This window comes from Oryzias latipes, chromosome 16 (assembly GCF_002234675.1).
Source record: "Oryzias latipes chromosome 16, ASM223467v1".
NCBI classification, from domain to species: Eukaryota; Metazoa; Chordata; class Actinopteri; order Beloniformes; family Adrianichthyidae; genus Oryzias; species Oryzias latipes.
In genome coordinates this window covers 16,868,748-16,896,355 of record NC_019874.2, presented here as the reverse complement: position 1 = coordinate 16,896,355, position 27,608 = coordinate 16,868,748, and the positions used below count along the sequence as shown (strand labels likewise).

The 27,608-nt window shown below is 39.6% G+C and overlaps 1 protein-coding gene across 1 annotated transcript in view; it reads left to right on the top strand.

The window, feature by feature from the left end:
- Positions 1-1,895: 1,895 nt before the first annotated feature.
- itga8 (integrin subunit alpha 8) overlaps positions 1,896-27,608 on the top strand; it is a 42,311-nt gene continuing 16,598 nt past the window's right edge. Inside the window, exons 1-17 of the mRNA XM_004078103.4 lie at positions 1,896-2,240; positions 2,452-2,582; positions 5,675-5,775; positions 5,894-6,017; positions 8,016-8,077; positions 8,577-8,622; positions 10,695-10,820; positions 10,901-10,945; positions 12,094-12,137; positions 14,692-14,748; positions 14,904-14,956; positions 15,025-15,230; positions 18,711-18,908; positions 22,329-22,374; positions 22,470-22,577; positions 26,765-26,820; positions 27,439-27,596. Of these exons, the coding sequence (XP_004078151.1) occupies positions 2,047-2,240; positions 2,452-2,582; positions 5,675-5,775; positions 5,894-6,017; positions 8,016-8,077; positions 8,577-8,622; positions 10,695-10,820; positions 10,901-10,945; positions 12,094-12,137; positions 14,692-14,748; positions 14,904-14,956; positions 15,025-15,230; positions 18,711-18,908; positions 22,329-22,374; positions 22,470-22,577; positions 26,765-26,820; positions 27,439-27,596 (1,755 nt within the window). The 5' untranslated portion in view covers positions 1,896-2,046. The remainder of the gene's footprint in view (positions 2,241-2,451; positions 2,583-5,674; positions 5,776-5,893; positions 6,018-8,015; positions 8,078-8,576; positions 8,623-10,694; positions 10,821-10,900; positions 10,946-12,093; positions 12,138-14,691; positions 14,749-14,903; positions 14,957-15,024; positions 15,231-18,710; positions 18,909-22,328; positions 22,375-22,469; positions 22,578-26,764; positions 26,821-27,438; positions 27,597-27,608) is intronic.

The window sequence follows — 27,608 nt, the reverse complement described above, 5'->3', positions numbered from 1 at the left end:
AAATGACTACACAAAAACATGTTTTATAAATGAAATATGGGTCATTCCCAAAGAATCACTTTAAAAAGTCATGTTTTATCCCGTTTAGACACTTTCTTGGGAGAAGTGTCATTCTTAGCACAGTTAGGATGGCTTATTGTTTCTCCAGATTGAACCTTCAGCTCCTTTCAGTACACAAATGTATTGTAATATTTTAATAAAGATGTCAATCTATTACTGGTGCATGCCCAAACATTCTCCTTATGAGTTCGTTTGGAGAGAGCAGGAGTAAAGGTACGCTGTAAAAGACTGCTCACTACTGTGTGCAGTAATCAGTCCAGAATGACCTGCAGTCAAATTCTGCTCAGTGAACATTGGCAGACGGACAACCTGAACAACATGTGTGTTTTCCTGGTAACTGAATTTTATTGGGTGTAAAAACGGTGGAGAAAATGAATGCAGATGCAATGGAGCACATTCAAACCTTGATGCATTGGAGACCCACTCTGATGAAAATAGTTTTTAGGATGTTCTTGTTTTGATGATTTTGATGATGATGGAGGACTTATTTAAAGAATATTAAGCTTAAACTTACCTTTCTGAGAATTTCTTTGTTCAGATTTTTGTGAAGCAGGACCAAACGAAAAAATACCAGGGAGGGGAAGGGGGTGGGGTTGCTCTGGGCCAACACTCCCAGAATTCAGAAGTGATTTAATTAATGAACTGTTGCTCTGCAGGAACTATGTCCTATGGAAAACGACACGGTTCTTTTTATTTTGGCTAAAAATGGCATTATCATAATTAAAAGACTACTGGGAACCCTTTGAAAATAGATCATAAGATGACCAGAGTAGGTCTTTATAGCAGTAATTACCTGATAAATGGTGTCAGAATAGATGGAACAGCTGCTTCATCATCTTCTTTCTTCAAAGAACTTCAGCACATCTGATGATGCTTTGTCCTGTTTGTTCTTTTTCTCTGTTCCTAAGTCTTCTTTTTGTAACCCGTTCTCCCTATAAATCGCTTTGCTGCTGCAAGAAAAGGAAACCCAGTCTGTAAGAAATAGAAAAAGAGGAAGGGGCAGGATGGATTAAGCAGGTATAGTGTGTGGGAAGGTTTCCACTCTTGACAGGTCAAGGTTGGGTTTCCTCTCTTCCTCACCTTCCCACCTGTTTTCCATCTTCTCTGTTCTGACAGAAAACAGCCCAATCAGACTTTAAAGCGGCTCACTGCAGCCTCCATTGTGTGTCATTTACTTTAAACCCGTTTCCCATAAAGCCAAGTTTAATTAAAATAAACCCCTGAGATCACACAGCACACTGTGTAGCACCACTTGTTCCCAATTGCAGACAGAGTAAGATATTGTGAGACAAATGGTCCAAAGAGCGCAAAGCTAAATATACAGAAACAGCCTGGTGCTGCATGTCACCTCTGTGAGACGCTTTCAAAGCAGGATATTATTTTCGGCAAAGTGAGCTTGTTACCTCCGTGGTTTCAGGGGAAATGACTTAGTGTTGAGTGAAGTTTCGGGCCTGAAAAGCCACAAACGTGTACAACTTTACAGATTTCTGCCCTGAGTCGACATAATAATTAGTGCCATAATTACAAGAGATTGTTCTCAGCGGAAGGGGAAAATGCCTAAATCTAAAGGTTTCTTCAGCTTGTAAAAGGGGAAGTGGTTTAATTTATTCTGTTTTAATGCTCTGCATTTATCTTTTACCAAAATGTCACTTTAATGCCATCAAGAGATTTAGAAGGTCCCGGAGAAACGAGCTGGGCCATAAAAGGAGTCGTGACGCGCCAGCCTCCTTTTTGCGCGCTCAGATGTGGTTTGTGCTTGGTAATGTGTGTGTAGGGGGTACCGTTTTTGTGGGGGCGGGGGCGCGACTGTGTAATCTTGGAGCGCAAACCTGGTGGTGTTAAAGCAAGGCATCGGGGAGCGCGCGCAGACATCCAAAGGCGGGTGATTGGGGAGGAACTTTGCGCAAAACTTCTAATCACCTGCACCAAGGAACATCGTGGTCACTCCAGCGGTGGGGCAGTGCGCGCAGCTGGTTGTGTGTCGGGATGGAGAGCGTCTGGGATTGTTGGTCTTCTGCTGGGATGTTTACGCTGGGGGTCCTGTCTGTGCTGTGGCCGGCGCCACACGGAGTTCGAAGTTTTAACCTTTACGCAGAGCATCCTACTGTTTACAAAGGACCCGTTGGGAGTTATTTCGGTTATTCTGTGGACTTCTATCAAGCCACCAGCGACAGAAACACGTGAGTTGAAGCTGCAGAAGATGTAACCCATCATTTCCCTTACATGCTCCTGTTTACACTCCGTTTGGGTAATATGTGGCCCAAAAGAGGGAAAGAGGGGTGCTACGTAATATGCAATATCTTCAGGCAGAACAGACATGTGTTTTTGGCTCAGGTTGTTCCTTTCCTGCATGTCTTGCATGTGCTGTGGTTTTCCCCTTGTGCCCACCAGGATCAGCGTGCTGGTGGGGGCTCCTAAAGCGAACACCTCCCAGCCTGGCATCGTTGAGGCGGGATCTGTCTATTACTGCCCTTGGCCTGGAGTGTCTGGAACCTGCAGGCAGATTCCTTTTGATAATTCCAGTAAGTCATCAGTTGGACATTTGCCTTTTCAAACTCGTGGATCTAAAGTAATTTGCCTGGGGAAGCGACATAGTTTAATTATGTTCCCAAGAGTGATGTTTTCAAAAAGTAAAACAATCCCTCTGTGGTGCTCTTATTTTATGTTTTACAAATTAAATCTTTGGGTAGAAGTCAGCAAACAGCCAGCTTTAGTGGCCATAGGTGGCCCTGGGTGCCCTTTGACATTGATAGACTAAATCCAGACACCTATGTGTCTTGTAAGTGCTTCTGCATCAGCTGGCACCCACAGGGTTGCATGAGAAAAAGAGATAAGACATGTGGATCCCATCAGTCTAACATCTGCAAGTTTGCAGATGCAAGTCTCCATCATGTGTATAGTTTTGTATTTTATCATCAGTGTCCAATCAGCTACCACTTTGTAAATCTTATTTTTGGGAACCATGCTTTATTTTTGAGCCATCAGATTTAAGAAAATGAAGAGGGGATGGTTTCAACTGTACACTCATGGGAATTTAGCTCCTAGTGGGGGAAAAGGGGAATACTTTTTAGGATCTATAATGTGTCCCCCCATCCTCATTCCGTTGTCCTGTATCCTTCATAATTCCATCTGTCTCTTTTGCCCATTTGAAAAGAATTCTCAACACAATTTTGGAAGATGATCATAAGAAAAGAAACCGACTTGCTTCCCCAACATTTACGGAAGTGAGTTTTTGAAAGAAAGGAAGAACTCTGAGAAACAAACTTGAACAAGAGTTTATGCAGCAGGGAAGCTGTAGGCGCACTTGACTGTTTTTGCAAGCTCTCGATCACTGTACTTTTTGAACTGAAGGACCACTCCTCCTTCCTCATAAACTTAATTACAATGACTTCTCACCATGCCTTTCAGGGAGTAATTTCAGGTTTGAAGGATAAACCTTGCATGGGTAGTCATCAACAACCTCACCATGAAATATCACCCACTTTAAAAGAAAAAGGTCTACCACCATGCATGCAGATTTGCAGGCAATTTCTACTGACCCTGTGAAAAATTGCAGTATGAGAGGTGAACATCTGTTTGGACTTGACTAGTTTATGTCATAGATCAACTTCACATGTGGATGTTGTGCATATGTGTGAGTACCTGTGCATGCAAATTCTTCTGTGACATAATGCAGATGTGTCAGGCCATGCAAGTGGAGTGAGGAGAGAGGGGGTGATATGTTATCACATTTTTGATAGATTGCATCTGTGTGGTTTGAGTGTAGAAGTTTGGCAAGGGAATCTTATATTGATGTGTTTGATCTTTTCAACAGAACTGAACGCATTAGAGAAAAACTATATGGACGGGGTTTTATTGAGCAAAGAATATCAGTGGTCTGATACCTGATTCTTCCACATGATAATGCATTCTTGGGCAGGACATAGAAACCTCTTGCTTTTTGGTCTATTTGTCCAACCTGAAGCAAAAATTTTAAAATAGTTAAAAACTTATATAGTGCTTTTTTACAAAGATTAAGGCCCAAAGGGCTTCATAGTCACAGTTCCATTCACCCATGCACAAACAGATTCACACAATGATGGCTGCTCCGCTTCCAAACAAATCACCAACCTGTAGCCACCAGGAGCAATGTGGGGTTCAGTGTCTTGCCCAAGGACACTACAACACATTAGCAGGCAAAGAGGGAACCAAACCTGCGATCTTCCAATCAAAGATCCACCTCTCTACCTCTGTGCCACAACTACAGCCACATACCAAATGTTGCACTTCCCCAAATTACCACTGGAGGCTGCTTTCAAAAGAGGAACAGTTCCCCATTAACTCCAATGTAAAAATATATATATATTCTTTTTCATTTCAAACTACTGTATCTTAAAAGCTTTTGTTTAGATATTGTTAGAATTCAAATTTATACATAATTAGGGGCGTGGTTTTGATTGGCAAGTGGGTGGGCCCAATAAAAAGTTCACTTTCATTTGTCCACGTGTTTTACCTATTTTTGCAGAACTGCTAAATTGGACATAGGAAACTCCGGTCAATGTGCCCGTCCCAAGTCAGGCTTCCTTTTCCCCTTTTTAGGATCCTATGGAAGACATCAAAACGGATCGATTCTGTGCACATTTTTTGTCTAATCCATCCATCCGTTTTTTGAAATGGCCTACTTGGTCTGTATTTCTTGTGTTTCTATGTTTTATGTGAGTTGATGTTAGTGTGTTTGTGTGTACATGCTAAAACAAGGTGTTTAATGAAGACAGGTCTGAATAACTAAAGCAAACCAACTGGTCTTAAACTATGATGGAAAATATCTACAACAAGCAAATGCAAACTTCCAATCTGCATTTTTACTGTAATTCCACTATCAAAGGAAACAATTGAATCGGTTAGTTCAAAAGGGGCCCAAGTCCAAGAGGTTTGTTTTTCCAGGAAATGATTTTAATTGCATAGCTTAAAGGGGGGCTACAGCAAATGATTAATACTTTACACAGATTTAGCACCAGTTCATAGCTTACAAATGCTATAATATGAAGCACCTCACTTTTATAATTTCAGAGGACTAGCAAACTAAAGTCTCCGGACTTGGGCCCTTCTTGAATTAAACAGGGGCGCTGCCATATTGGATAACTAGTGCTGCCATCTATGGGATAAAGCAAAACCCATGCAAGAGAGGCCCAAGCCAGGAATTTTGCACTTCATGTGTTTTAAATGTCAAGCATAGTCAACACATTACAACGGACTTGGGACTTTTTTGCACATAATGAGATAGCTTGAAGACCATAGAACATATAATGTCTCTATTTTGAAAAATTGTGGACTTGGGCCCCTTTTGAACTAAGCGATTCAATTTGTTCACATAAACATGTGTGTCTGTGTCAGTCCTTCAAATGTTGTTGTTTTTATGAGAGAATTGAAAAAAAACTTAATATCCTGCCGAATGTTAGGTTCTGGGGTGTTTTGAAGTGTGTTTACTGGCCTGTTTAAGACGTTGTTGGTTGATCTTGCTCATTAAGGAAAAATGCTGCAGACCACATAGGTTCAGCGTCAGCAACACTGTGGAGAACATCTGTCCAGGTCGATGTCACAGTGTTACCCCTGCTTTCCTTTTTGTTATAATCAGATAACAGAATGATTAAGGTGAATGGCACCAGAGAGCCTCTGGAATTTAAGTCACACCAGTGGTTTGGGGCGTCTGTCAGGACACACAAAGGAAAAGTAGTGGTGAGTATACCCAATAACCTTTATTTAACTCTTATTTACCCAAAACATTTAAGAGTATTGTCCTCCTTTGGAATTTTGGTTTGTCTGAAGATTGAAATACAGACCTACTACTCTTCAGGCATGTGCTCCTCTGTACCACTGGCGGACAGTGAAGAGAGATGGGGAAAAGGACCCTGTGGGGACCTGTTATGTGGCTGTGCAGAACTTCAGCGCCTACGCAGAGTACTCACCCTGCAGGACCAGTGAGTAACTCTGCAGGCTTACCTGCAAATGTCTTCATCCTTGCTCTCCAGTTATTGCCACCTTCTCTTCCTTTTTTACTCCCAGTATTTCCAGTTGTCTGATTGCATCTCAGAGTCTTTCAGCAACATAGAATTTGTGTCAATGAAAGATCCAAACCTGCTTTTTTGATGTCAGAGATATCCCCCCTCAACAGATAAGCTTTTCAAGTCAGCATAGTTTATCAGTCTCTCACTTCAGCCCTCTTCTTCCTGTCATCGCCTCTGTAAATGGGATTTATAGGATGCCCCCCACACATCCATGCAAACCTCCTCCTTTCCCAGCTCCAGTTCTTTTTCCCCTTCATCTTTGTTGCTGCATATTCTCAGCATGAGCAGCATTATGATAGTTTACATTTTAAGTTGTCATTGTTATCCTCTTGTGTGTTGTGAATGTACATGCTCTCTGCTGTGTTTAAAATAAATGAGCTTAAAATAAATACAAAATCCTGTGTGCGAATGCATCGGTTCAGTTCTGTCGAAGATCTCTGCTTCTGCTTGTCAGCTTTGAGTAATCAAAAGTAGAGTGATCACATTTTAAATTGAACAGTTTGAAACAAGGGAATTATTATGAAATTATTCTGATTACTTCTCAGGAGAGAGCAAGTGTTTCTTTACGGTGTGTTAAAGCAGGAATTTTTTTACCACCAACAGCTTTTTGGCTTCATCTTCGCTTGGCAGTCAGACACACTCGAGCTGTAACGGAGTTATTGTTTATGCTGCAAGTGCGCTTGTGTAATTTACGCATCATTAAGCCTCACCTCAGGGTGCCACTAAAATGAGGAACAATTTATGTGCGCGTGACACCTTGTGTGTTTGTGTGTACAGTCAGATGAGATCACCGAAACACGAAAGCATCTCAGGAAATTCACGTTTTCAAGATTTTTTACCTGGTTGTTAAGAGGGTTTGTGTTCTATGGACATGATGAAATCATAAAGGATTTAAAACTTTGGTTTTATATGACACTGACAGTTTAAGAAGGCAACAAAACCGAGTGATTTCAGTGTCAACTAGAATCTATGAATCTGCCAATCTTCATGTTTAGAGTAAAAAACTATTTTTAACTGTTATATATGCTCTTTATTTTTTCCCTTCTTAGCTTTGGCATCCTGTAAGAAGTTAAGCACAGACTATCAATTCTACTCTGATTTATTTATTTAAAAAAAAACATTTGGAAGCCAAAACTTTTGACTAAAAGAGCCTTTATAACAGCAAAATCTGAGTATCTAAAGTTTTAATCCCACATAAACTAAAATAGAACACTTTTATTTGACAAAGAAAAATTAAAACACATTTTCAGAGATCAAATCAAATATACTCATCAAACAAGAAGAAAGAACTAATTTGTGGAGACAGTTTAAAGTTCCTGTTTTACACATTTGAAAATGTAAGGTCTTTATTGTATGCTATTCTATACTGTAGTAGCTCTCAAAAAATAGTCCAACACTATGTCTAGCACCCAGAAAAGCTTTGATATAATGCAGTGAGAGATCTACCGTAAATAAGATTATCTGTACTAGCCAAACTGAAGATCAATAACTTTAAAACAATGTTAAAAAACATGGAGCCAGCAGAGTGAGGCTGATGAGCTGTAAGGCTGACATTTTTAAAGTATCATGTCTTCATTCATAGATAATGGATAGGTCACTTGCAGACACCTGTCAGTTCAGTCAAAGTTGATAGTATTATTGTCAGGCATAGAACTAAATAAATAAATTGCCATATAACAAACAGTCATAAGTATCATGACTCATTGAGCAACTTTAGATGAAAAAGCCTGATTTCATTCACCAAACGGCGCACACTTGGTTTTGATTTTAATGCGAAACCAAAAAAGAGCAGATGCTAAAAGTCTCTCAGGCAGACAAACAAAGGCTGTATTGAGTTTCAGAGAGTTCCAAAATAAAGTCAAACGTTTGAGTGCTGTTTAACTTTGCTTGTGTGTTTGTGTCGTGTTTCAGATGATCCAGACCCAGAGGGACAGGGGTTCTGCCAGGCTGGTTTCAGCGTGGATTTCACCAAGGTGATTTCACCAGGCCCCCTAGTAATAAGTCCAAAATTCTTAAAATTCAAAAACATTTCTTTAAATAAGCAAACAATCTGTCCATAAAAAAATGATCATGACAAGAATTCTCATATTTAGAATAGAATATAGTCACTGAGACTTAAACTAAGACTATTTTGGTATTGAAAAAGTCCTTAATAACGTTATTTTTCCTACAAGACGGAAAGACAAAATTCAGTTTTTGCAGTATACATCACTCTATGCATCACCAATGCAACAACATGAATGTTCATACATGAGACTGCCATCTTAGATTGATGAAGCCTTTCAACACTATAGACCCACATACATTCTTTTGCTGTATGACAAATAGTCAGATTCTACCCTTCTGCACAGGAAATTTTCATTTTTTTTTAAACCATGACAACAGAAATCATATGTGCGCAGACACACATGGACAATAAAAATGACAAATTGATGTCATGTGATTTGCCCTAACTAACTGCCTTCTTTACAGGAAGGAAGACTGGTTGTAGGAGGACCAGGAAGCTTTTACTGGCAAGGTAACTTCCAAACAGCAGTTTCCAGTCCTCATTTGGAGTTTTTCTTGCAAAGATTTCAGAAGAGCTTTAAATGAATGAAATGAATTAAAAAGTTAGATCAGCCCACACCAACTCAACTGCTAAATCAACTGAAATGTGTTTTCTTCTCCTTCTTTCTCTGCCCACTTCTATTCTTACTTTTCAGCCCCCTACTCCTCTGTTTGAGGCCTGTCTTTGGCTGTAGAGTTACAGGAAGTGGGTGTTTGGCCACTGTAATGAGCTGATGAGGGGGTAATGAAGTGTGGAGGAACTGCCCCTCTGTACAGTCATACAGCACAGAGGGGCTGGATTGCTAGGAAAAAATACACTTAAATAAAGCACTCCTTAATAATTCTGTTTTTCAACACATTGAAGAATAATATGATTTATTATTTTACTTCTGCCTATGTCCTGATTTTAAAAGTTGGTTTTTTTAATCCAGGATTTAAAATATGAAATAGATGATCTCTTTAACAGCAGAGGAGCAGGCATGAGGGTGGGCGATGGAGGAATAGAGAAAGTGAGTGGAGATCTGATAAGGAACTGCTAAGGTGATGACAGAAACACGCTGGTTCAGAGGGGGAGACAGATGAGAAGGACAGGAGTGTTTCGAAGAGTCAGAATGAGAGCGGAAGATGAATCTCCTGCTTGATAAAGGCAGCGCTCAGGTCAGCGAGTAGGAGGGATTATTCTGTGTAGCTGGAGTGTGACATGGAGAAGCTGCTGAAGTGTGGCAGTACTCCTCCGTCCTCAGGTGTTTGGCTGTTTATCTGGGCTTTTTGAATGAAAAGAGTCATTGGTGAGGAGCAATAAAGTAAATATTGACCCCTCCTTTCAACCCACCCTAAAATCTGTCAATCTGTAACATTTTTTAATAAGAAATTAAAGAGTCACTTCAATGAAAATCCGTTTTTTTTTTTTGCAAATTTTTAAAGAACAACTGCCGCTCTACAGTATGGACTAGAAAACAAAACAGGTTTTGACATTTTTAATTAAAACCGCATAATCACATTTAAAAGACCACTGGAACATTCTTAAATAAGGATTTTAAATGTGGTAGAAGTTTGGAAAGCCCATTTAGCATGTATTTTTCCATGTTAATTAGTGACATTTTATGTGTCTTTCTATGAACTAAAGAGGTTTAAATGGGTTTAACTTGCTAACTTGTGCTAATGAACTTATTTGCATTTTTTTATTAGTTAACTATGGCTACGTTCTTAAACAGCCTTCCACAAAAAAAAGAATGAAGAACAAAAGATTATTTTGTGAAATCTGAAAAAGCTGCTTCCCTCTGCTTGTGATTTAGTGTTTAGAGATGATACTGTTGTAACATGTTGTTTAATAATGAATGCTACACAGAAGACTTAATGGACTGTCTGTGCCCTGGCAAGGCCGTCTGCCTTCGGTTAAAACACTTCCCTCAAATGTTTATAAAAGCACTCAGCCTGGATTTTATGGCGTCTAACATACTACAATTACCTTCAGCCTGATTCGTCATAAAAAAATAAATAAAGCTCGTGGGTACAAAGTAGTTTTCAAATTAGCAGTAGTGTCTCATGTGTTTGTGTTGGCAGTGAGCTTTATAATGAGCCAATGCAGTGATGTGTTAGTTTCAGAGACAAACCTAGAGTGGAGGAAGAGGGGATGGAGGCGAGGTTAAAGGGCACATCTTCCTCCCTGTTCCTTCCACTCACACATAAAGAAGAATTTAGGGATGGTTGAGGGCAACCATAGATTAAAATGTTGTGTTTGTTTGACCTCTCGTTCATCAGCTGAGAAAGAGTGTTGTTTGGGCGCACACACCGATAATTCACATTTCCCCCTGCGAGGGACTTTAAGGGAACATTGGGGCATTGGTACAGCTGTTTTTCTGCAAATTTTGTGCACTAAAATTCCATTGGGAGCTCTTTGATTCAGCTGTGGCGCTATGCATCAGTCAGCTCCAGCAGAAATCCCCAGCACAATGAGTCTTTGCCACCGTGTCCAAGTTGAAAATGAAAGTTGTTGCACCTTTTCTGCACCACATAACTTTGTGCGTGTTTGTGTGAGTGCAGGTCAGGTGATGACGACCGGAATAGCAGAGATACTCAACGGCTACTCCCTGAAAGCGGTGCTGAGACAAGTTCCTGGAGAGAAAAAAACAGCAGCTTCTGATGACATGAATGACGACAGTTACCTTGGTAACAAACTCCTCAAATCAGTGCATCAATATCTGTTTCGCTCCTATTTTAACCTCAGTGCCGTTTTGTTTTCAATTTAGGTTACTCTGTTGCCACGGGAGAGTTTACAGGAGATTCTGAACAAGGTGAGAAGGCCAACAGCTTATTTCAACAAACCACACACAGCTGTGGAGGAGTCCCTGACTTATGGCATCAGCAGCTGAACTGGCAAAAACACTGCATGTTTGCCTCCTCCCGAGTATTGTAAGGCTGCAGTGACTGATAGTGAGTGGTCGCTGCTGTCTTCTGTTAGATGCAGTAATGAGAACTGTCTCTGTATGTCTGGGTCATGACCCCAGCGGGACAAGACTTCAGGAACCCCCCCTCCAATAGACGGGTTTCCTGTCCTTCGTTTTGACTGATTATAGTTGAACACTGGCAGACCCTGCAAACTTCCACAGGTCAAGAGACCCTCCAGGTTCTCTTCTTAACTTGAAATATTGGGTGTAAAGAGATGCAGCCACTCGTAAACATGACTTTATAAAAAAAATGCTTTTGGGGAAGAGCTGTTTTTTGTTTAAACTGTGTGGCCATGAAAAAAAAATGCTGAAGTTGCAAATGCTGATGGTTAAAAACCCTCTCTAATTCTTTTTTTCCTATTCTGTATAATTAAAAGACACAAGCTATTTTCTCACAAAAGTGTCCCTTTTGATGAAGGAAAAGAATACAGAAAACAACTGCCACATTATTGTTTCCTGCAGTTATTTGCCCCCTCTTCAAACAGCCTTACCACACAGTCTATCACCAACATGACATTCCGCTCCTTCATGTCACTTTACTGCTCAGCCTTTGGTGGGATCTTCAACTCCTCATCTTAATGTCCCTCATACCAACCCCTCCAAAGACCCCAATCCCCCTCAGGCACAACATGTCTTAAAGTGAACCCAAAGAGCCCACATGTGCTAGTGGATGTGTTGGGTCGTAGAGCAAAGTTTGTTGCGGTCGTGTTCCTTAAAACCTCCTCAGACTGGAGAACTGGGACTTCTGAGTGGAGACGAGGCTGAGAATTAGGCTGGTGGTTGAGCTAGAGCCACATGGCAGGAGGGACTTTATCTCCTCTCTCTGGGTGGGTCTCTCTGATCGTCTTCACAACTGCTATCATCAATCATTGTGTAATCAGAGTCTTGACTACTCAATCAAAAACACTTGGAGGTGGGATGGGCACAGAATGGAACTTAAAAGAAGTTTATTTTTTTATTCCCACACAAATTTGAGTTGGTTTTATGTTTTACAGAGCTGATAGCTGGAGTTCCAAGAGGAGCACAGAACTTTGGATATGTGAGTATGGACATTAACGAAGACAAATTACTGGATAAGTGGTAAATAATAATAATAAGACCAACACTTTAGCAGCAGTAAGGATTTTAAACTCCAACTTTAAAGCAAAAACGTTAAATATGGAAATATAATTTGCAAAAACAAAGTCCTCTGCAAAGGGATTTATGTTACTTCACTCTAACATAACAAGCAAATATGGAAAATCTACTAACTGAAATGTTAAAGTGATAAACGTAGATTGTATAACATTACAGACAATACTATCATGAGGATACAAACACAACTGAGACACTAAAAAAGCCCATCCAAAGACAGATTCTAATTAACAATTATAAATCTTTACATTTTTAAACATTTAAAGTGAATCGCAAACATTGTTCAAAAATATTTTATCATAGTTATGTCATGTTTAATTATTTTAAGATCACTTATTAAGTGTTTGTTCATTACTCTTTAATCTGTTTCGAAGTTACTTGCCGTCTGATTGAGCTATTGTTATTGATTAAAACAACTATTTAAAAGGTCTCCCCAGGGATTATGAACCTGTGCTCTTCTGTGACGATCTCCAGGTCTCAGAGGTGAAATGATTGTCTTGCCATCACTCTGGTCTTTAGTTCTGGAGTTCTTGATGGGATTCAGGTCTGTTTTCTGGCAGAGCAGCTTCAGAAATGCTGACATTCTTTTCTGTTAACCATTTCTTGACCTGCTTGGCTAACTCTTAATGCTTTTCAAGACCAGGTTTAGCCATTTAGTGCTCATTGCTTTCAGCAAAAATGTAATGTTTTCTCTTTTTGTATTTACATCTTTTCATGAATTAAGTTACCTTGTCCATTGACTAAGAAAAAAATACTAAAGCCTAAATGTGATAAGTTTGGAATCAAATTGTTTTTTATTACATAAAAGTTTCTTGTTTATTTTAAATTATTTTGATATAACCACCATTTATTTTGAAGATCTCAAAGGTTTTATTAGAGGTCTTTAGAGCTATAGGCTTTTCTCTGGTGCATGTTTCTGTCAGGACATAACTTCTCAGTTGGGATCCATTAGAATCAGGCCTGTGCAGACTTAACTAAAATAGCTCTTTAGAGATGTTTACAATATAAAAGTCATTCAGTGACTTTGATAGATATTTAGAGACTAAACCAACATTTTTACAGAGTGTACAATATTTTTTATCTATGTCTTCCTAGGCACCAAAAGTTCAGCAACTGTTTCACAGTGATGCCAAATAAGCAGCAAGCAACCAGGAAACTGTTTTAACTAGTTTATTTGCAAATTTGTGAAATACAAATTATAATTATTGGCAAGTAATTTTTTTATTTTTTATTTATAAAAATCGCAATAAAAATTTTTTAACACTTTTTTGATTTGTTGTTGATAACATTTCATGTCAACGTGTAATTTCCAGCTGCATAGAAGACAAAGTGGAAAGAATGACTCTGATCTGACATGCACATGAATGTTTCTGAACGGCTACAGCAGTTCTGCTCATGTGTCTTTGTGTAAACTTTAGTTTGTCGTGTGCTTTCTTATGGGAACGTGTCCCCGGGGCTGACTGTTTCAATCCTCCCTAATGACACACAGCTTCCGCTGCATTTAGGGGGCAGTGACCTTACCTCACCCCAGTGACCCTTTTAAATGCACACAACGCATAACCTGCAGTTTAACCACAGACTCACCACAACAGACACTACCACAGTCTGAGTCTAATTTCTGAAAAAGGAGAGCTGGTGCCACAGAGGGTTTAGCTCACAGTGGGCATAGGTAAGCCACGGAAGTGGCTCCTGAGGGGCATGCAGATCTGGTCGGGTTTCCTTTTTGGTCAATATGGCAATCGGTACAAAAGCAAAGTTAATTGTCAACATATTTATTCAATATTTTAGTTTACACATCGTCATCTGTCTGCAAGTTTTTGAGTGATCAAGATTAGCATGTCTCCTTCTGCACATGTGTGTGCATGCAGCCCCTGGCTGTCTCCATGTGGTTGTTATTTTAGTTCTTATAAAGGAATTCTACCCCCCCCCCCCCCCCCCCCCCATTTAACTCTCCCAGTAAGCAATGTTAGAATGGGGGCAGCAGAGAAAGACGAGGGTAAGGGTGCAAAGATGGAGGCTGTGGGGGAGGGCAGAATTTTAGTGGAAAAAAAGCTGTTTTAACTGCAGTTTTACAAACTCTGTGTTTTCCTGTCTGTCGAGCTCTTTGATGATATTTGATGCCCTAAAAACCAGAAAGAGTTGGTGCCCTGAGGAGTGTTGGTGTAGGTTCGATACACATGTCCCCTGCATGTATTTTGTGGAGGGAAAATACTAAAACCTTATAACCAATAGCATGCTTTTAAATCTGTTGTTTTAAAGATGAAAGTACCAAATCTTTTAATAAAGAATGCATTTACATGACAAAAAAAAATCACTTTTTTTTGTAAAAGGGCTGTTGGAGTAAATGAGAGAAGAAAAAAAATTAGGTCCACAGGAGATTACATTATTGCACCATGTAAGCATGATTTTATTTTTTAGGATCCTTTGTTATGTTTGATGGCCTGTCTCACATGTTGCAGGTTGCCATCATCAATTCCACTAATCTTACCTACATCCAGAACTTCACCGGAACACAGGTATAGGATCACCTGCACATCTGGTTCTCAATGTGCTGTAGAGCCCAAAGTTTTGACTTTTCTGTTTGGTTTGGGATGTCTAAGAACTGCTGTATCTTAATTATTAAGGATTAAGGTTAAAATTCAGAAAGTTTGTTTCATTTTTGGTCCCCCAGATGGCCTCCTACTTTGGGTACTCGGTAGCTGTCACTGACCTAAATGGAGATGGGTATGTGGAGATTCACTCTTTGATGTGTGTTGCTTCTGTCTCTGCTTATTGGTGTTGTGTCTCCTCAGGACTGATGATGTACTTGTTGGAGCTCCACTTTTCATGGAAAGGGAGACAGAGAGCAAACCAAGGGAGGTGGGAAGGGTGTATCTGTACCTCCAACTGGCTCCGCTCACTTTTTCCAAGCCAGTCATTCTTACTGGCACATACACCTTTGGCCGTTTTGGAACAGCTATAGCACCTCTGGAAGATGTCAACCAGGATGGATACAATGGTATGTTTACAAAAACAAAAATTTGGGAAAGAAAGAATAAAAGTGCTCTCATTTGTTTTGTGTTTAATGGGCCGTTTATTTTCTAGTTAAGGAAATCCTTGTAGAACCTGTTGTTTGAGAAATCTAAGAGCTGTCTAGGCAATCAGAAGTGTGGCTATGAAAGGTTGTAAGTGTGTAAAAAATGCTTCATCCTGTGACGTTGGGATTAAAGAGATGCATGTTTGAAGAAGCTATTTTTACCTCACCAGATGTGTGGTAAGATAAAATAATCCACACGAGTTTTTGTCCTGCAGCCCGGACTTCATTCCTTTTCCATGTGTTTGTTTTATTCTCACGTTGATTGGGGAAAGACACACACACACGCATGCACTCAAAGCCTGGAGCAGAAGCGCAGAGCTAATGCCCGCTGAATGCCCTCTTAAAGATGCATGAAGGGATGCACATCTGGTCAGTTGATGACATCAATCCCACTGTTGTATTTTTAATTTATTCAAAGGCAGAGAGTGTCAATGTGCATACCACACCGTTAAACCCCATTAACCATTAGATCAATAACATTCGGATCAATATTACAGCTTTTTCTGGGATGGAAGCATCAATCAGATGCGCCGGTTGTCAGTGACAGTCCCAGAGGGTGAGTGACACTAAATACTTGCTGATTCAATGAGAGCACGGCCATGTTTGTGGTTGATTTCATTATACTGGATTATAGCAGAGTCGTCATAGCAGCTTTGTGATCAAGGCTCTCAACTGTGTGTTAACTGTAAACCTACCCACTCTGTAAGACATGATTACCAACAGATTCCTTCTTCTGACACCTCCCCCCACTGAAAGAACCACCTCTCCCAGAATTTCCAAAAACAAATTCATTCTGTCATCTTCATTGTTTTGCTGACTGTTTGCTGTCAAACTATTACAATTCAGCAAATGCATTTTTACCTCCTGTTTAGAATTTTCAAACAACCAACATTGGTCTCCTGTCACCGCACATCTAATAGTATAGGTGTGTGAGTAAGAGTCTCCTGTAGTTCTGGCCTCAGTGAGCTCAGTGGGTGTTCCACCCGTTGTCTGCATCATGTGGGACGATGTTGAGAAAGTCTATGAGCAACATCTACATTCTTTAAGATTTCAAAAAATATATTTTGTAGATAGAGACATAAAGGCAGACATGGACACGTACAGGCTCATTTGTACACTAGCACACACACATGGTTGCATTTATCCTCTTTACCCCACAATCTGCTTCATGTGGAACCAGTTGTTTAGACTGTAAGAAAGGGGTCTGGAGACAAACAGGATGTCTAGAGGTATTTGGACAGTTACAGTACTGATGGTTGTCTAAAGGCAGTACATTGTCATGGATGGAAATATAAAGCTAAAGAAGCAAACATTTAAAATGTTTTGTTTTGTATAACAGATCTAAATTTGTATAACCTTTGATGTCAATAATATGTTACTTCTACTTATATTTTTTCTTATTTTTTCCCGCTAATATTACACAGATATATTTACCTCAGGAAATATTTGGCTCGAGACACATTGTTTTTTTTATCCTAAATCTGAGATTAAAGTGCAGATAATCATTTATTCTCATACAAAGTTTAAGATCTACTCTGCAAAAACAGGCCGTCAAAGAATAAGTCAAAATTTCTTAAAATTTGAAATGTTGACTTTAAATGAGCAAAAACATGTAAAAGTGGTGTAAAGAAAATGGTATTTCTTATTCTAAAAAAAAAAAGTAGGCACTAAAGACCCACTCTTGTGAAAATCTTATTTCTTAACATGTTTTTGTAGCATTTTTCTCATGATGGAGGATATATATAAAAGAATATAAGGTCAAAACTGTACATTAGAATTTTTTTCTATTCTATGAATCAGGAACAGATGAAAAAAAAGCTATTTGACAAAGCTTTTTTGTGAAGCAGCAACTACAATGGGTGGGTCAAAGTCTCTGATACATCGACTTACGAACAAATAGATCCATGTACGTTTTTGTTTCCTTCGTCTAACCTAGCATTTGGCTCAAAACTGTACGACCGGATAGCTGAAATATTGCTCGCCATTTTTGTTGCATCGCCAATGTTAGGTTGGGGTTTTAAGGAGCTGTAAGCTAGTGGGAGAGAGTGCAAATAAAGGGATGATGGGATATCAGCGGAAGCTTACTTCTGCGGCAATAGTTCCGCCCACAACTCAAAGGCGATTTTCGGATGAATTCCTGCTGCTCTGCAGGAACTATGTCCTAGAAAATGACAGGTTTTTTGATTTTAGCTTTTGACAAGATTATTTTTCTTGCAAGATAGAAAATAAGACAATCTTTCTTGAAACAAGGCTTTTTTCACTTTCTTAAGATTCTATTTTACATTCTACAGTGCTTAAATGTCCAGATTATGTCCCCTGTCATCATTCTAATTAGTTATAGTGACTCATAGCTTTTTGCTCTAAACGCAGCTATTGAAACTATTGCCTAATTGTGAGTCTGAAACATTCTAAGGCTCTTTCATACTGAGGCAGTTTAGACCAAAGTTTGGTTTCTTGGATGGTCCCTTTCACTTGGCAAGTGTAAAAATGTTAAAAGAATACAAATTCCCTCTGGTCAGATCATGATTCCATTGCAATGGAGCACTGTTTACCCTCAGTATGAGTACAGGTCAACTATCCAACTGTCCCAGGAGAAGACATAACAAGAGGAGTAAGTGGTATGAGCATGTATCCAAAAACAGAATAAATCTCAGAAAATTTGGAACATGTCTTGTTTGTAAAGGTTATGCAGTGAGGAGGTGAATTTAGTTATAAATGAATGAAGCCAGAGGACCAGAAAAACTAGCCTCTAAGGTGGTTTTTGAGAAAATATAATGCTTTTGCCTTATGGTGCAAAAGATACGGGAGCACAAAATAATTTTTGTGGCAATAGCCATATGGTCTTGTAATGCACTGGCGAACTTTCAAGGATGTACCCTGGTATCGACCATCAGTGGCTGGATATGCTCCATGACCCTTAACTAAACAAAAAACAATGCAGGAATTTGAAAGGAAAAAAAAAGTTGTTCTGTACAAGTTAAATGCATTAACTGATTTTAAGCTTATCTGGTACAGCTTACCCTGAAAAGGGGCTTTTAAAAACTAAGATAAGTAATTTGTACTTTGTTACAGTGTTACAGTGTTCCTTTTCAGTTCAATACATAAATACATTTTAGAGTACAACAATTTACATATTTTTATTTTATTTTAGAAACGTGCACTGTACCTGAGCCACCTCAAGGCAGATAAGTGATGAAAACCAAGGAAAAAACTGAAAAAGTTAAATAAATTGTCATAAAATAGTTAAATAAATAACTGTCGACCTCCGTTAAAAAGGGTCAAGCACTTTTCCATCTTCTCCTTTCGTCTTTCTTTGACCTGAATGTTTTTCCCTGCTTCTGTCTCTGAGGGGCCCTCAAACCTGGTGATGTCTAAACCATGCATCTATGTGTCACCCTTCAGACGTGGCAGTGGGATGTCCATTCGGAGGCCACGACAGTGGAGGCAGAGTGTTGATCTTTAACGGAAACAAGGACATCTTAGCTCAAGGGCTGACCCTGAGCCAGGAGTTGAAAGCAGCCCGGACCTCCAGTGGGAGTTTGCCTGGGTTCGGATTCACTCTGAGAGGAGGCCAAGACCTGGACAACAATCAGTATCCTGGTAAATACCAATCATGTCAGCCCCAGATATCTCAGATTTCTATTTTTTACGGGTAAAACTCCTTTAAAGCCTTGCTTTATTTTGACTTCGCTTTTCCTCCAGACCTCATACCTCTGTCTTGACCTTCACATTTTCCTTAGGCACTCACTCACTACCATCTCCATGTTCTGGCTTGTTGCTTTCCCCATCTTCTCTGGTTAAGTCATTATACAGGGGTATGGGACGTCGGCCATGAACCTATTCTGCATCCGCTCTTGAGGGATTTATGGTTCTTCCGAAGAACATGTTGACTGCCTGTTTTTTTTTTGCCTATACCCTTAAACCTTGAAAGAAACAAAGGGAAACTAATGTTTTACTGGCTTATTTTCTCCCTAATTTATAGCCAGTCTGCTCTCATGATTATTTTGGCTTTAGACTTCTACAGATTAGACTGAAATGTAAAAATGGTTTAGATTTACCTTTTCTTTGCGTCCGTGCCATTTCCCTTCTCTTCCCGCTACAATAATACACGCTCATTCCAACAAACAAGCACACTCAGAAGTTCACGTGTGTGGATTGTGATCAGTTTCACTGGCGCCTAGGAAGTGTGTGTTCAGTGTGTGCCAGGCTCCAGGTCACAGTCAAACCTGTGCAGTCCACATCAAATCAGAATTAAAAACAACACTAACACACACAGCAATTGCAGGTTCAACCGGGTAAGAAACTCACGGGTGGCAGAGCTCTTAGCCAACACACACATACTGTACAAACATGCTCAACTGTGCAGCCTTTCTGTCATTAGAGACGGAAGTGAGAGACACGCACACACGGTCTGTCGTTTGCAGGCTAGTAAAGTCACACTGTTCAAAGGAAGCTGGGGTGTTTGATCAGGGTTACAAGAGGACTGCACATGCGCCTGCAAAGGCCTGCTGGAGCGGCCATATGGTTGCATCAACATAAAATGTTATTAGCCAACTTCAGAAGGGAAGCAAGGAGGATGAGCGCGCTCCATTTATGGCTTTAATAGATTTACATGCAAAGATTACATCATGAAGTTGCACTTGAGTCAGAGCCTGCAGATCAAAGATGGTGGGAAAATCATGACTAAAGAGGCAGATGAACCAAAAATCAATATATTCCTTAACATCTTCATCATGAGCATCTGCTTTTCCACATAGCTTGACACGAGGCTCGTTGTCATGGGGCCAGGGTCATTTGTGTATCTAAGGGGTCAGCATGCTTCAAGATGCATCTTTGACTCACTTAACAGGTCAAAGGTCAAACTTTGACACTGTCAACCACAACAGTTTGCCGAAAACTGACAGACATGTACATGTCTGGGTTGGTAATCCCACACAGAGCCCCTATCTTATTACATTTTAAGCGTTCATTGTTTTCTATAATGTGTCACCATCTGGTCGCCTTTTATGGACGGAATCAAAGAAAATCTTTAGGAAAAAGTTTTTACTCCCTCAAAGGCACAAATGGTGCCACGGCTGAAAAAAAAAAAAGAATTTCAGGCTCTGTTCTGCAGCTATAAAACAGTATGCCTCAAAAATGTTTAATAGTTTGCTGCTCAACAAAAAGCCCCCTAATTAACCCACACATGATTTAATTCAGAAATCCAGCATCCATTCTCTTTCACAGGCTCTTTTCCCACTGTGTATCTGTGACATTTGACCTTTCCTCATTAGGACCAGCCCCCCCTGCAGCTAAACAGGCAGTTGCAGCAGACAGTCAGTGACAGCTTGTCTAAATCCTGGATGATTGTAATGTTTTCCCACCTTAGTTCAGACACCACATTAGTTAAAACAGCTCAGCTACCCATACCATCCTACCCACACCTTGAAATGCCATCGATGTTGGCCCACACCGTGTGGATCAGCCATAGCCAGCATTCCTCCGCGCTCCTCAGATCAGCAGCGGTCAGTAAGCTCTGCTGTATGTCGCAAATGGGATTTACATGGATAGGAAAGTGGGCCTTTATTTGATTTTGAGCTCAACGCAGTCATGTGTGCACTTACATCTTTGCACACACTTAACCCCAAAGGTGCCCCGTGCTCCAGTCGGTCTTATGTCATGTATTGTTAAGTGAGCAAACACTGGCGCTAGATTTAGCAGAACCATCATCTGTCAAAATGACATATTTGTGGCAGGAGGCAAACTACAGTTCCTACTGTACAGAATTTCAGAAGTGAGGTGGTCCTGCTCCCTGAAGAAAAGCCACCTTTGATTGCTTTCACAGATTGTGGTTTTAATGCAGAGTACATGATCCTCCACTCTTGGTATTGATATTATGCCTTTGACTTACTCTGCAGGCCTTCTACTTTTTTTCCCCTATATTTCTCAATGGAAAAAAAAACATCTTGGGATCCTTTTTATTTTTTTGTGCTCACTCAAACACACATAAATGCAGGGTGACACACTCGTGGATCGACGTAGTTAACCTCAGGGGAAAAGGGACAAATGTTTCATGTTGCGGTTCCTGAGGGAACTCAGAGACTGCGTCCAAAGGCAGAAACAGATGTGTCTCTCTTAGATTCAATTAGTCGTTTCCTTTTCAAATACGCCACTGAGGAAAGGCAGAGAAAAGGTCTTGAAAAGTGTTCAAGTTAACTTTTCCACGTGCTGCCACCCTCCACAAAAGCCACCAAAGCTTTGAAATGCCGGTCGTGCAAAGAGTTAATTGATCGAATCAGCTAAATAAATCAAGGAAATTCTAATTTAATGAAGGCTTATGCAAAAATGTGTAATTATCTAAATTAATTTGATAAATTAGATAAAGACTCTCCCAGAGTGGCACGAACATTTTGTATCATTCACAGGCCTAACAACTAAACTTCCTGCTTCATCTGGTGGCTTTTATGCATCAAAAGGTTCTCCTCAGTTTCACATTGTTTTAATCAGCATTTGTGTTAGGGGAGGTGTGTGTCTGTGTGTGTGTTTTGGTGCGGCTTTGGTTGGTATGTGTCCCCTGACCACAGCCATTAAATTCTGTCTCTATTTTAAACATTTTGAGCCAATTAAAAGAGTGTGTTCATCACAAAACCCATGAAAACAAATAAAAATGGCACAAAGATGGGATCTGCTGCTGCTCACAATTAGGGATTGGAGCTGCATGGGCTGTTGGGAAATGCTGTTGCCTAACAAATGGGTGATATTGAACTCTCAGGGATACAGCACAGGGTGTTCTCGTGTATGCACGACGCAAAAAGACACAAAACACTGGATTTTTGTATTTCAGTCATGTTTGAAACAAAATACTTGATGATATCAGTTTGTCAGGTCTGCATCCCAGTCTTAGAGTGTGTGTGCATTTTACATGTGCGGCGTCTGCGTTTGATGAAGATTGTTGGAGACCCTGAAATCAGTCCCATCTGTGGCGCTCTTTGAAGCTCACTGTTTCCCGTCTCCCCTTGCTCTCTCTGTCTCTCTTTGCAGATCTGATTGTGGGGGCGTTTGGCGCAGATGAGGTGTCAGTGTACAGGTACAAGTCTTGAAATAGAGACGGATGTTTGTCACATTTGGGTTTCTCTGTTTACGTGTCATATATGAGTGTTTTTGTTTTTTGTGCGTACGCAGGTCTCAGGCTGTTGTGTCTGTGGAAGCCACGATGACGCTGACTCCAAAAGTCCTCAATCCTGATGATCGGCAGTGTCTCCTGCCTCAGACTGATATCATTGTTACATGGTAAAAAAAAGTTTTTCCTTCCTCTTGAACTGTGTTGTGCATTAGCAATATATGTGCCTCACATTCAAATGGGGGGAGTGATAATAAAAAGCCCTGCCATTTTTAATAACACAAACAATTAGGGGTGGGCATCCCTGCCAAACAACTGACTGAACTTTAAAAGTTTTTTCTTTTATTTGATTTGATTTCTTATTTATCACAACTTGATAAAATAAAAACATGCTCAATTGAAGCTTTCTATGTCCAACTGTTTTGCGTTGCTGGGGACAAAAGCTGAACTTTTAGTTTAAAAAATATTTATTCTTAACTGAAAAACTAACACAAAAGGAGTTTTTTTTTTGCTCAAAATGGTCAAAAATCAATTTTAAAGAAAGTTAAATCAATACTACATTTTTAGGTGAACACCATTTCAATTTATTGATTTTTTAAACCCAACATAGTCAAGAATTTAAGCCTCGTGCCAACAATTTTTAGAGAGGAGTTTATCCCAAAGCCCTGTGATCTCCAGAGGACAGTTGCTTTCATCTTCACCAAAGGTCATTTTATAGGTAAATCCATGTGGGTTCGCCAAATAAAACATGCAAAGATGTGCACGCTGCCCTAACAGACAAACTCAGGCCCTTACAAACTGCTGACTTTATCACGTTAGACAACAGCAAATCCACCTCTCTCACACAACCTGGATAAAAAAATGACATATCTCCTCACTAAAGAGCGATCTTTTTGTACACAAAGTATCAAGAAGAAATTTTCAATTCTTAGAAAAAGATGAATCGATTTGAAAAGGAGACTAACTGGAATACTGAAAGAAGCAAACATGCTGCAGGGAATTTTTCAGCATGGAAATCTCAATATACGCACGGACTCGTCGCTTCTTATTTGTTTTTTCTTCACTTTGCCTACTTCTTTGGTGGTAAAAATGAAAAGAACAAGTTGAGGAGAGCATTCAGAGATAATCAAAAATTAAGAAGTGTAAAAAAGTCAACTTTCAAGTGTCAATTCTTGCACTAGATTACAATTAAATTACATTTCCCTCTGTGTATGTGGTGGTGAATTCAATCTAAAGAGTCAAAGTTTTAAAAACACACCAAACTAATGAGGCCCATTGCTGCGCTCAACCTCAGAGTCTCATAAAAATTGTTTGACTTGGAATTCAACATTCAATGGCAGACAGGACAAATATTCCACTCTTAGGTGTTGCTCATCACCCAAAGGCTGTTTGCCTGTTACTTCTGAGCAAGAATGTATCAGCTAACTGAAAAATAAGACTCGTGAACCCTGAAAATTCAGATTTATGGGACCCCTGCACTTAATTTAAGACTGCATTATACTGTTTTGATTGTCTCATGGCTCATGTGGGAGGCAGGCTGTCTTTGAACTGCCTCAGGGTGAGTTTCATTGAGAGGAGTTGGTCTGAAGGTTCTTGCTGCTTCACCGCAGTCTATTGTTGGTCCAGATCAGTTCTGCTGGGATTATGTAGACGAGAGACACGGGTTGGGCTGCCTGCCATCGTGGTTTCTGAATTGTGGTGTGTGAGTATTGGCAGGGGGAGAAAAGTGGGAACTGGATTTGGGTCAGATCAACACAGAAGACCAAACTGAGTCAAATTTATCTAAGCAAAACTTAATTTAAATAAATTTTGTGGTCATTTGTATGCAATCAAAGAAAAATTGGAGTTGTATCCAAATCAAGCCTCAGCAAAATTAATGGATGCCACAGGCACTTGCGTTCGTGACGGTTGAGGATTTAAAACATTTCAGCCAAAGAGAACCGATTAAAGGTTCAGCTTTAGTCTACAATAGCACTACCAGTAAATGTGACTCACAAAGCAGAGCACTTGATTTTCCTGAAAGCAGTAATTGACCTACAGTCTTTAACCTTAGAGGTCGTGAGACACAACCGGCTGCCGCCCCGACTAAACCTCGATGAAGTTCAAAGACTCTTTTAACTGTCTGACAGAAACATTTTCTCTGTATTTCCGAACTGCTGCTGAAAAAGTGACAGTTTTTCACAAATATGTCCTGGCAATCCGTTAAAAGATGATGTCAAAGAGACATTCAATACTTCCGCTAATACAAAAATGATTAATAGTATTTTGTCCATTAAAAACTAAAATGAAATATTGTTTTCATGAAGTTTCAATTAACTTCGTCTACTCACAATTACACTTGAAAAGTGTCTTAATATATATATCTATATATTTATATACTGTATATATATATCTATATCTATCTCCATCTATATCTAGATAGATAGATAGATAGATAGATAGATAGATAGATAGATAGATAGATAGATAGATAGATAGATAGATAGATAGATAGATAGATAGATAGATTGATTGATTGATTGATTGATTGATTGATTGATTGATTGATTGATTGATTGATTGATTGATTGATTGATTCAGTATACACTATACAGTATTATTTTGGCTTCATGTGCAGATAGTCCAGTTATCACGCTTGATCAGTTTTCCTCAGCTAGGTACCAAAGATGGCAACATTTACGCACAACCTAACTTTGACTCAGTTTTTTAATTTAATGAAAATAGCATTTTGAAACCACATACGGTTTTAGCCAAGACATTTTACAACAGCTGCTTTTGTGTTGTAATTTTCTTCTCTTTTTTTGAGTCTAGATTTAACACTTTACTCATTTTACACATAAGTTAAAGGGAAAAACTCAAGCAACTCCTACAAATCCTTCATTTTCCCACCATGTCTTTTCATTTTTGGAGAATATCTTACTTTTGTTTTGATTTACATTGATATTTCAGGTTTAACACTGTGTTTAATATGATATTTTCTCTAAAATTCACATAATGTACTCCATTATTTAATTGCGATACATGCAAGTTTTTAAGCCAAAATGCAGTTATTTTCATTTCCTTGCAATTTAGACTGTTGTAGATGTATGATAGCCTTGCCAGCAGATGTATGTCCATGTCTGGATGAAGATGAGAAAAAGAAAATCAAACTACAAACATGTTTATGCAGCATGTAATTGGCATCCTCAGTAATTAAATATATGCATTCCAAATTGCTACACTCAGGGTTAATGAAACGTTAGTCTGGAGAGAAATGTGGGGAAGCAACAATACGGACAAAAGCATGGCTTATTCACCTCTGCCAAAACTGCAAAAAATAAAGTTTTGTTCCATTTCCAGCTCTGATTTAACATAAAGAAGAACATTTGTAACTTAGTGACGTTTTTTTTTAATCTAACCACGTAAACAAAATTTCTCTTGTTAAACAAAATCTTTTTATCAGATATTATAAAGGTGTGCGTGGTTTATTAAAGTAGAACCACTGAGGATCAGGCAGGGTATGAGTCTGCTGGCTGGACGGTGGGCCACAGATGCATGTCGAAGAAAATTACACAGAGTAATGAAAAACCTGGGCTTGTTTCTAGGCAGCATGCATTGAAGGGACACATGGAGCTTATTAAAGTCAGACCTTCCCAAAACTGTGAAACACACACGCCTGTGCACAGACAAACATGAATCCAGCTGGAGATCCTGTAATCTATAGGACACATTTTTATTTTAAAAATTAACAGGGAAAAAAGTGTTTTATTACATCACCTGACATCTGCACTGCACAGGTTTGAATGTAACTCATCAGTCCTGTCATTTTATGAGGATGCTAATTATTAACAAACAAACAAGTACCTCAAACATCTGCATTCTGGTTGGGTTACAGTGTGAACTTAACCAAACGATATGTAATTACATGAGGTCATTAGCATCATACCCCATGTGGCTGGCTTCACTGTGGAGGCTAGAGTGTTACCACCAGAAACTTCCCCAGATTAGTGCCTATTAGAGATGCAGGCCTCCCTGTTTAAGAGCCACTTTCCTGCTCTTGATTAACAGCGTGATAACGCTCAGAAGAAGCACACTTAACATTTACAGTAATAAACAGAGAAATAGAGGAAATGCAGAAAGGCTTCCCAGTCTCCCATGTCTGTGTCTAATGCTGGGGCCTCTGTGGTAATTCCCAAAGCCCACCGGATAACAGGAAGGAGGAAATCCCTCACTCTCTCAGTCAGACATTCAATTTTTTTTCATAAATGAATCTGAATAGGCTAATAGGAAAGTAAACAAAAAGCATAGATTTGTGTAAAGTGCAGCAGGTGATTGGATTCTTGTTCCTTTTTTAATTTTTGATAATGGTTTCCTCCAGCCTGAAAGTGGAAGTGTGCGCAGGAGTGAGTGGCGTGGAGATCCCCACCTCTGTGGGTAAGTGACTGCACTCTGTTAACTTCTTTACCTCACTTAACCAGAAACTGTATTTTTCCAGCTGAGGAACAACACCAAGTAAATCATGCATTTATTTTATCACGCCTGAATTATTGTAACAGTCTTTGTACTTGTTTGAGCCAAAAGGATCTTTACTGCCTCAAGGCTGTTCAGGCGCGTCTTTAAACCCACACCACGCGTTTCAAACTTTTAGAGCTCCACATGGTCAGCTCCCACATTAGATTTCACTAACCATCTTGTGCTCTTAGATCATCAGATCCAGTTTTATTAGTTATCCCTCACACAAATTTTAAAACTAGAGGAGATTGAGTGTTATGAGCGATGGCTCCTAAATTCTGGAATGCTCCCTACGTTTCATTGTCTCAGCTCAGGCTTTCAAATCTCATCTGAAAGTCCTATTACTTCAACAGCCTATTAGCTAATTGTGAGTTTTTATCTTGGCATGATTCTCTAATATTTTTTTTTAGCTTGAAAGTGTTTTACTTCATGTTTTATCCTGTTTCCAACAGTTTTTATAAGTGCTACATAATTAAACTTTACTTACTTCCCTCGCAACTGTCTCTTCTCCATCCATTTTTCTCTCTGTCTTTTGTCCAGATCTAAGAGCGGAGCTGCAGCTGGATTGGTTAAAAGGTGCCAGGGGTGGAGTTAGGAGAGTTCTCTTCTTAGACACCCAGCAACCCCATCACTCGGGGCTCCTAAGGCTCGGTTACAACCGCCAACACGCGTGCCTGAGCTACATGATTTACCTAAGAGTAAGCAAACAA